This window comes from Phoxinus phoxinus, assembly GCF_949152265.1.
Source record: "Phoxinus phoxinus genome assembly, chromosome: 24".
In the NCBI taxonomy this organism is placed as follows: Eukaryota; Metazoa; Chordata; class Actinopteri; order Cypriniformes; family Leuciscidae; genus Phoxinus; species Phoxinus phoxinus.
This window is the reverse complement of record NC_136899.1, coordinates 8,871,619-8,882,720: the sequence shown is the minus strand read 5'-3', so window position 1 is coordinate 8,882,720 and position 11,102 is coordinate 8,871,619. Positions and strand designations below refer to the sequence as shown.

Genomic DNA, 11,102 nt, shown 5'->3' with positions numbered 1-11,102 from the left:
CGGTCAACTTACAGTTTGTAAATACCAGCAGAAATATTCATAGAACATTGCATTGTCATTTGTCTAAACTGGTCATATCCTGCAGATGTGTGGTTTCTGCTCCACAAGCTCATATGAAGCCAAGCTTATCAGGCCAAACCTTCAATTTAGAGTATTATGGGAGAATCAAGCACTCCTATCCATCATGCAGCTGCCTTCGCTCTACAAAAGAAAAGAGCAGATGTGACAACATGAGATTGTTAGTGCCTCAGCTAACCACATGCCCACAAGAAAAACAAGGCTCATTACCTATAAGTGGCTTTTACATTCACTAAAATAGCTGTTAATGATATGTTTAATGAATGTTGTGTTTGTGGGACAGACACGTTACCTGGAATAGTCACAAGCAGCTGTAGGGACATTCATAGTATGTCAACACTTCTCATTTGTTTTGTTGACTAATAAAAATATTTCCAATTCACCGTAAGTACATAAGCCGAGAACAATCTCTCCCTCTCTCAAAAAACAAAAAAAATTGCACATATTGTACATGTAAGAGACCTATCTACCATGTACACACACTGATACTGTCTCGAGTACAGAGAAAAGACACAAACACAATGACTGTAAGGGATGCAACAATATGAACATTTTGGCCGATACCGATAACCGATTATTCTTTAAGTTTGAAAGCCGATAACCGCTATATTGACCGGTAAATCTAAATACAAATTTTTATATAATTTTTGAGAGCCTGATTACAAAAACAAAAGTCTTATCATTAAAAGCCATGTCCACACAAAAAAAAATTCTCATTATTATTTTAGCCTATGACAGACTTGTGCTGCACATGTTGTTGTAACTGTATTTCCCTTTTTTTAAGGGATTCAATCATATTTCAAGCAATTCAAAAGTATCATAGTGAACAGTGCGCATCTGAAGTGTCTCAGCTGAAGGAAATGATTATAACAATAACATTAAAAATGATCATATGTCGGCTGATAACGATATGGTGGCCGATATATCGTTCAACCCTCTACAATGCAAGTTAATGTCACACTGGGCGACTAAATAATGTCTATCATTAGCCATTGGCTAATAAATTCTTAGATTTTACTCGGCAGTGTGTGTGTGTTAGATGCCAAGTATAAGTTTAGCATATATATATTCACTCGCTGAAGACACTGACTAAGCGCTCGAGAGTTTCGCTCTTTGTCAAGCGATCTGTACTAGCATTTCAAATTCAGCTCAGCGTACCTGTATTTGACGTAGGCTACTGTAACTCTAGTGAAGGTGCACGACTCGCCGTCGCGTTTCTCTCTCACACGCAAATAGAGCGAGAGTCTTACATACCACACACAAAATCAACGCGCTACATGTAATCGATATTCTTGTTTGTATTTTCCTGTCAAAATAACGGAGTTCATATGGAATTATTCAGCTTTTAAGAACAAGCAGAAGAGATGCGGTTTCTCCGGTATTGGGCGGGACTAATGCGCAAACGGCAATCTCATTGGATGGCACTCATCCCTGTTTTAATTTAAGCAAATGACAACGTGATTAACATTCATGAACCCAGCAGCTCATGTGTTGTATATTGTCATTATTAGTAGTAGAATTAGTAGTAGGATTATTATCCTCTATTAATAATTACTACTTTTTTACAGAAACACTGAATGACCAACAATATCTTAAGCACCACCACCAGTCATAAATTCTGTTAAAATGTCAAATATGCATTCATGCATGATTATCAAGTTTTGGTTCTAATTACTAAAGTTCTATCATTAAATAATGCTTGATTATCATAAATTATTATCATAATATAATGCTTGATTGACTGATTTTAAGAGTGTACATTTAGATATTTAAAAAGCTGTGCCATTTTACAAAGATACGCTGATTTGTTTATCAGTATAAATTGTATATAAATTGTATATCAGTCTGGCAAGTAACCAAAAAAATGTACTAGACAATGGCGATTCTATTGCCAAGTGCGTAGAGGGTTGGACTATAAAAGACACAAGGATCTTTTATAATGTGTTGAGAGGATACACACAGAGAGAGGGGGTCTGGAGAATGAGATCGAAATAATTGTACTTTCATCCTTCATCTCATATATATATATATATAATTTAAATAAAGGCAGCAATTAGTTCACCCCCCTAATCTAAGAACAGACACGCATATACACAGCCCCAAGGCTTTCTGTGTGATGGTAAGAGGGGAGGAGTCTGATCTCCCTACGCACAACCACATGTCATTTTTTTCACTCTGAAATAGCACAGACATACAGTCCTCCGTCTTCCCAAGGGGCACATCCCAAATGTAGCGTCAACACACCCTTCTTTGGAGAAAGCCCTAAAAAAAACCTCAGAAACATGCATGAAAGCTAATTATAGCAGTACAGAGCTGAAAGATGCAACCCTCACAGGAGAACCTTGGATAAACTGATGGACAGATGTGGTCTACACCTCCAACAGGAATCACTTAATACAAGCACCTGAGTCATGTCTTAGAGGCGTGAAGACACGAGACATCATGGACAAGGTTGATGAAGATCTTCAGAAGCAGAACTGACCAATGATCGGATGCCTTGCGATTCAGATACGAACTGAAGTCAGAAATACTGAATGCTGTGCAAGAACTTGACAGAAGGGCTTTAGGGAAAACTGCAGCTTGACCCATGAACTTCTGTCCCTTTCTCAAAGTGTCCTTTTAATATAAGAGTCATCGTTTAACAGAACATTCCACAAGCCTCTAACTGACCATTTCCATGAATTGATGCTTATTCATAACAAATAATAGATAGTTATTAATACACCTCTGACATTAAACAGATCATGAAGGTTGTCCAAAAACTATGAAAAGGCCAAGATTCTCAGTGAATGAGATACTTTGGATAAAAGGGGCCATAAACTATAAGCAATGTGAAAAGCGAAGCATGGAGAAAAAAAAACCCTCACAGTTATGTAAGTTCAAACACACTTGAGATGATAAATGATGTCAAACTGACCACATAATTGCTATCGTTTTCCCATAGAGCCTTGCAGCAGGGGAAAAGAGACATGCTGTAGCCATTAGCTGACTGACAGCCACCAACTTTGAGAGCAATCCACAAACTGATGTCCTTGAGAATGAAAACATGGACACACACACACACACACACACACACACACACACACACACACACACACACACACACACACACACACACACACACACACACACACACACACACACACACACACACACACACACACACACACACACACACACACACACACACACACACACACACACACACACACACACCAAAGTAGCAGTGTCCATCAGCCAACAAATGTACTAACCCCTTCTCTGACACCTTTCCTGACATCAGATGCACCCAGAAATCAGTTTCATTGCAACAACATAACTATATCCTCATTTTCTTACAAAACTCCACTATTACAGATTCCTTTCACCCATGAAGCCCTTCTCTCCGTCCCCTTTTCTCAAGATGTCCTCACATAATTTCCCACCTCATTGGTGGCTATTTTGTCTGTCACTGCGGTAAGATGTTTTTAAAATGTAAAGCATTCAGTACTATAGAGATACAGGGCTTGCTTGAAGTTAATAATATCATGGCAAATGATCCAACAAAACTTGGATGAAAGACTTTTCCGTGGTCCAAAAAATCAGATGGGATAATACTGGCATCTACTGGCAGAAAATATTCTGCAATCAATTATAGGCCTACAGTGACAGTCCTATAAAGCTTCCATTTTAATTTTTCATGGATGAATTTTCCTTAGAATAATTCTCCTTCTGTTTAAAAGTATAAAATTCTCATTATTAACTGCCAAGTGTTTTCAGACACGGTAGAAGGTTCATCAGACTTACCAAATATATGTTCAGAGCAGCACTGACCTCTTTGTACACAAATAAGTCATTGACACAGGAAGGATAATGTAAATGAATTTTATAAACGGATGTACAGTGGGTCATGAAGGTGAACAAAGACAACAAATTAAAAAATATACAGTATCTAAGAAAACAAGCAGAAAGTACATTAAAAACAATTAAAACAAGTTTAGTGCAGTCTGGCTATTTGTTGTTGGGGAAAATATTCACAGTATACAGATCATATACGATATGAACGCTTCCCATGCACATTAGAGCATGTTTAGCAATAGGTTTCTCTTTTCATGTGTATAAGAGAATTCTTTCACAGTTCACAGCAGTGGCAGAGCGTATAACTTTGCTTAAAATAAACCATTAGCCATTCAATCGCTGACCAAGCAACTAAAGCTACTCTTTCAAGTTCAATAATACTGCAGTAGTATGTTTATTTGTGCAGTTTCATGCTGTGTCTAGTCACTATATTTACAAATGTATATTTTGCTCACAGCTCACCCTGTATGCATTTCAATTTAGATTTACTGATGCTATGCTAGCTAATGGCAACCATCTTGGACTCTACACTGAAACCTAGTGGTGTGGATGAAGCATCACGCAACAGAAGTTTTCAGTTACTGATACTATCAGAATTGTGTCACTACTTATTTTAGGTCTGTAAAATTGCTGAATGTACACTCATTTCATTATCTTATGTTTTTACTTTCTTCCCAAATGTCTTTATTGGGTCAAAGTCTTTTATTTGGTTTTATTTATGGATGTTTTGGGTTGGCGTATAGGGTCAATTCAGGTTGATTGGGACCTAAAAAGTGTCCTAATCAACCTGAATTCACCCTACTTCAGGAAGACAGAGAGGCAAAACAGGCAAGTAATGCCCACAAAATCCTCCATGTATTTGCTGATATAGTTTCATTTGTGGGTTTACGTGATATAGTCGGCACACTTATGTCAAGGTGTGATGCACAGTATTTATCAAAGAGGGCACTATTGGCGCTGTCCTTAAGTCACAGTGTAAAAGCATGCAGCTTCAAGATGATTTTTACTGCTTGTTTCTATCTGAGCCATTCAAACCTATCGATTAAGAGTTTTCTCGGGTACAGCAGCACTCTTGCCCCTCTGGTTGCACTCTCAGGGTGGGAAAACCTGGCAAGTACCAGCAAAGGTAAAACCACCCAGTCATTTCCTCCATGAGTTCAAGAAGGGTCTTCAGTAAGCATTTCCCCCAAACAGTTTATTTAACTGGAGGAGATGGCTAAATGTTACCGTGCGGTGACCATCCAAAGGCCCAGAGCTACATTGGCCGCTAGAAGGGCACTGCCCCCCAGCAGGAAAAAAAAGCCAATCAGCTCTCGGTTGTTCCTCTCTAGGATCACAGAACTCAACGTAGCTTCTAGGAATGCTGTGAGCATCCACTGGCCATCCAGCGCAAAGCACGGAACAGCGTTTACCACCGCCAGGGCTCCAGACAATGAGACCAGGTATCTCAACACACAAGAAGTTAAGGCTATACATACATTTATAAATGAGTCAGTAATTACTCAGATTAATAGTAGTGCAACGGATCACAAAATGTACGGTTCGGATGATAAATAAATAAATAAATAAATAAAATGTATTGGGGGGAGGGGGGTTGCTTGAAGTTGACTTGAAGTTCTTCGATACCACAATAAAAAACTACTAGTCTAACTGATAAAGTGAACAGTCAGTAATAAAATAAGAACAAATACACAACTTACAAGCAGAGATGAATACTAAATAACAAAGTTAAAGTCTAACAGTAGTATTCAGGTACATAAATTAATAATTAATCCTAAATGTAAAATAAAACTATTTGTCCGCTGTATTTTGTTGTTTTATTAACATTAATGACAGACAACTATAGGAATATTAGGTGTCTGCCGTCACTTTAAAACCGAATGCATGGACCGGAAAAGCTGACAAACATCCGGTTTCTTTCTCAACAGTTCACTTATAACATAACCGAGAGAAAACTTGCCGAGACTGGTTAGACATACTTTTGTGTGCATGTCTCCGTTCAAGGGCAAGGAAACGCGAAAGAGGAATTGAATCGTTGTTTGAACGCTATCTGAAACACGCGCCTCTCTCTCTCTGTGTGTGTCTCTTTCTCTCTCTGTCTCGCTCTCTCTCTATGCGCGCGTTTCGAGTGTGTGCAGCTGTGCGCAAAGATAACGCGTGAGTCCCGATTTTCACCTCTTCGTCCACGTTTATAATGGTTTGAATTTGTAAATTGCCAAGCCAAAACATGTCCAAATTATAAACTTCCACTCTATGATGGTTAAATTTTGCAGTTAATCCAACTGCGATCCGTTGCACCCATACAGATTACAAAATGAACCAGGAACCATAACTGTGATTTATAGACTAAAACTCAACAAAAGATGAAGTCTTTAAGAGTGATGTAAATACTGACTGTGTGGAAAGGATACTTGCAGAAAGTCTCCAGCATGACAGGCAGGTCTGGATGAAGAAAGCCCAAACGAGGAACAAAGTTGGTGAGACTCACTAAAAATAAAGAAATGATCACGTTAATTTCCAGGAACTGAATAGAATAAAACTGAATAGAATAGAATAGAATAGAATAGGTCTGACCTGAGTACTGTAGGTGTGAAGGGTAGCCAACAAACAGCATGTCTGTTTGTGGTGGGTGTTTGACCCGGATCAGTCTGGTCTGGTTCTCCAGAGACGGGATTAAACACAAGCTTGGGATGAAGTCCGTTTGACAGTCTGTGTTGGTACGACATGTACGACTCGCTTCAATAGTTTTTCTGACCGCCAGGCAGGCGAACTAGCATGAGGAGAAAAACAGCAATAGTTTAAAGTGTCATAAATACCAAGACGGCAAGAATTGTTTTTCATCTTCCCTTTGTGAGATATAAAGCGTAAGGGCGAATGTCAATAATGCAAAAATAGATCTGTTTTCATTTTCAGATATTATAGCTTATCACTTTCAGCCATGCAAAGCCTTTTGAACATTCATATTCAGTTTTAATAGTCACTGACAAAATGTTCCATGTCTTTAGCAATGAGGTGCCATTATCTGACACTGCAATAGAGTTTATTGATGATATGAATAGGAGCAAACGGAATCTCAATACAAGTTTTATAACAGTTCTAATTTGAATAAAATTCACAAATACTAACTAGGAGCATTTCAGAAAAGGTGCCCATCTTACCAATTTGCTCTCCACGTTATTACTGTAAGAGAAGCAGAGGTCTGTCAGGCTGTTGTTCCCACAGCACTCCATAGTGCCATCAAGGCGTTTGAACGCTGAGTGGAAGAAAAATCTGAATGAGCTAACAAATATCGAATATTAACTTAAACAGCAAATCTTTATTTACACAACCATTTAAACATTTTGGGGTCAGTAAGAGTTTTTATGTTTTTGAAAGAAATCTCTTGTGCATTTAAAGATTTTAAATAATTAAAATTCAGTAAAGCAGAAATATTATGAAACATTATTCCAATTAAAAATAACTTTGTTCTATTTGAGTACATTTTAAAATGTAATTCATTCCTGTGATGCAAAGCTGAATTTTCAGCAGCCATTCCTCCAGTCTTCAGTGTCACATGATCCAATTGTAATATGCTGATTATTATCAATGTTGAAAACAGTTGTGCAGCTTAATATTTGTGTGGAAATCATGATGCATTTTTTTTTCAGGATTCATTGATAAACAGAAAGCTCAAAGGAACAGCATTATAAACGTCTTTATTGCCATTTTTGATCAATTTAATGCATCTTTGCTGAATAAAACCATTCATTTCTTAAAAAAATTAAATAAATCAGACCCCAAACTTTTGAACGGCAGTGTATATGGCAGGTCAGTACCTCTTCCTGCCATCCAGCTGTGCTGCAGTTTGGCAGTGTGAACACAGTAGCCCGTCTGAGGATTATGGGATAGATGCGGGACGCAGTTGTGCCAGTCCTGCACTCCCCAAACAGGACAGTCCTCCAGTTGGGTAACCAGATCTCCTAGAAACAGCCCACGGGGTCCACTGGATGGGGAACCCTGAACAAAAAACTTATCTCAGACGCTAAGGACACAGTCGAAACATAAAACTTAAAGGTGAAAGCTGAGCTGAGCTGACCTCCACCACCTCAGTGACTAGCGCCCCTGCTCCAGTGTAATACAAGGGGAACAGCAAGATGGGCAGCAGGAACAGGAAGCTGAGGGCCACAACACACAGCATGAAGTTGTGCCACACACCTGCACAAAGACAGACAAGGTGGAAAATGTTATACTTTTATAAAGGTTGCTAGAGGAATAAGTAGTAGTAAGACAAAAATAAAGTGTTTTATGACTTGCATAAGCAAGGTTTGTGGCATTGTGCCGGTAAAAAGTCATTGTGCCTGGTTTAAATAGTCTCACCGGCGCAGAATATTCTGAGCTGCTGGATTGGAGAAATGAGGTTCAGATGTGTGGTGAAGAGGTCCACAAACGCCCCGGGATAAACCACAAACATGAACATGCCAAAACCATTCAACCTCACCTGCTCCCTGAGAAGAACATGCAGAAAGAAATGTTTAAAGCGTAGAACTAAAATGATAGTTTTACAGGTATAACTAGCATTATAATGGCACAAGCCCAGAAACTCACACCTTACTTAAATTACACACAAACTTCTGAGAAATTTACTAGTCAAATGGGGTGAGATTTGAGTTTGTGACCCGAAACTTCTGATAATCCTTTACAGTGACTCACACAAATGTGCACCCAAACTTCAGACGACTTAAGTATAATACGCAAGTAAACTTCCAATAAATTGACACTAAAACAACCAATAGATATAACATTAGTGACTCTTCTAAAAGTAAACAAACTTTTTGCATTTATGCAAAAATCTAAAGATTCATTCTTGCTAATTTTTTGCTCCATTAGGGCACATTTTCATCTTAAAGCTGTTGTGTAATAAACAAAATTGCATAAAGCTTTAAAAGTTCTTAAGTTTAAATTCTTTATCTTATCCTGGCTAAATGTGGGATAAGTAAGTGTTCAAATGTTCGATGCTCCACCTTTAAGATGATCTGTTTACCTCAGTGCTGCCACCCCATGGCCAAACTCATGTATGACTCCACTGACCAAGATAGCGATGAAAAAATAGGCCAGTTGACTGACAGGAAGGTTCACACCAGGCACCTGATAATACAACAAAAGAATGATGAGGCTGAGCACAGACACTGTCATCACTGCTCAAAGAAATACACCAACATTGTATTTTAATTCCTAAAGACCTCTTCTGCACTCACCACCACTTGCAAGATCTGTTCGTGGGACCCCTCCGGAGTCTCTGCCAACATCTGACTCAAAGTCTGCAGCAACGTTTGGCTCAGGAGAACCACAGATCCAAACATCGCCAGAACCCCAAACACCATACCAGCACTGAACCTGAAACAGATGTGCAATACATACATATATATAGACATAAACACAAGTTGAAATAAGATTTTAAATTCTCTCTCTATGATGATAAAGCAGCAAAAGGAGAGTGATTGTGGATATGTTGGTACCCATAATGCCTTGCTGTAACCACTGCTCTCATCATAAGCAGCTTAAGATTTTTTTAATAACTAAAGCTGTAAGTCCTCAAAATATCATCAAAGTGGATTTAATGCGTCAACAGCCACACCATTGGAAACCAAAACAGAGCAAGATGTCTTATAGTACATATTTAAAGATGTTATTTAGACATATAAGAAATTTAAAGATCAGAAAATGTCAATGATCCACGTTTCTTCCATTCAGAATCATAGAAACAAAATACTGACAGCTTTGTATAATACAGCAATAAAGGTTAAAGAGCTCATGGTAAGCATCACTGTCATCTAAACATGCAAAATAACTGATTTGAGGACAGTAGTGACAAAACTCATACCAGATGTACAGAAAGCGAGGGTTGAGATGAGCACATCTGGCAAACAGACGGTTGAAGATGCTGGTGTGCCATTTGATATGGAAGGGGGAGAGAGTGAATCCATTCGAGGATAACCACGATTCATAGCGGCTCTTCACTGAACTGGACGACTGAAGGTGAAACAGAGAAAAATATGGTTAGGATGGGATAGGGTTTTATAATCATCACCCTTATAAAGATTTTAGAAAGGTAGTAGAATAGTTTATGCCAAAATGAATACAGTAGTTGCTTGCTACATTTATTGTTGCTACTGTATAATAATATAAAATCTCATTTAAAACATACAAAGTTATGTCTGCCATTTTATACTTAAATTATTGCATTAGTGAGAGTAACTACTGCTACGTACCCTTAAGAAAACTAGGTACAGTTATGTTGTGTTAAAGTAATACATCAGATGATGATACAGCGGTACTTTGGGATATACAATGTAACTAAAAAAATTATACTGGTATTTTCGACTTCAAGGTAAACTGGTAGTACCACGGACACACAGTCCAATGCCCCAAAAAACATGACATGTCAAAACATGCCAGTATCGTAGTACAATGTCCAAAATGTTTAACTTTTCTTGTAGATGTACGTAAATACAATGGTACATACATTTTGCAATAATCCTTTGCCTTGGTATTACTGCCATAACATGCCACTGTACTTCTTTACATTGGTAAAGGAACCGCTCTTATCATCAAATGTGCTTGACGAATGAATCACATTCGCATTACAAAGGAACAATAATGATAAATCCCATTGTTTAAGCAAGGGATGGGGAATTTACTCTCTTTCGTTAGCTCAAGTTAAAGGTTGTAACGTTAATGGTAAGATCCGCCTACCCGCAGCAGCGTGTCCGCTAGATACACGGTACACCACCCACCCATCACACACACCACCACCGCTATGGGAATCATGGCACACCGGGCTGCATGCGTCTCAAGAACGTCCAATTCCAGAGACAAACGATCGTAAAATTCCGATTGTCAAGCACACATGCACGGTGCACAAAACACCAGTGGAACACGTCGCTTCCGCGTTTGCGTGCATTACGCAGTATTACTAATCGAGTCAGACTGTTTACTTTTGTCAGAGCATAATAAGTGGCTCACAGTTACAGAGCAATCGAGCACGAGGAAGTTCGACTCATTTCCGCAAATCGGTTCTTTCGAACAGACTGTTTAAAATGATTCAGTGATGCTTTTACTTCATCGAGGTTCTCTTACGAGAGATACTCTCGTACTGCGTTGTCGTAGCAACGCATTGGGGAAAATCCTTTTCCACGAGAATACTGAAG

The 11,102-nt window shown here is 38.6% G+C and overlaps 1 protein-coding gene across 1 annotated transcript; it reads right to left on the bottom strand.

The window, feature by feature from the left end:
• Nucleotides 1-3,928: 3,928 nt before the first annotated feature.
• On the bottom strand, nt 3,929-10,963 carry mbtps2 (membrane-bound transcription factor peptidase, site 2). Its single transcript, XM_079601038.1, has 11 exons — nt 10,648-10,963; nt 9,776-9,924; nt 9,150-9,288; nt 8,936-9,039; nt 8,272-8,399; nt 7,991-8,109; nt 7,731-7,911; nt 7,074-7,168; nt 6,490-6,685; nt 6,327-6,402; nt 3,929-5,361 (listed from the first exon to the last, which is right to left on the bottom strand). Exons 1-11 carry the CDS (start codon nt 10,720-10,722, stop codon nt 5,139-5,141), a joined length of 1,485 nt encoding a protein of 494 aa, XP_079457164.1. The 5' UTR covers nt 10,723-10,963; the 3' UTR covers nt 3,929-5,138.
• Between the last annotated feature and the right edge of the window lie 139 nt (nt 10,964-11,102).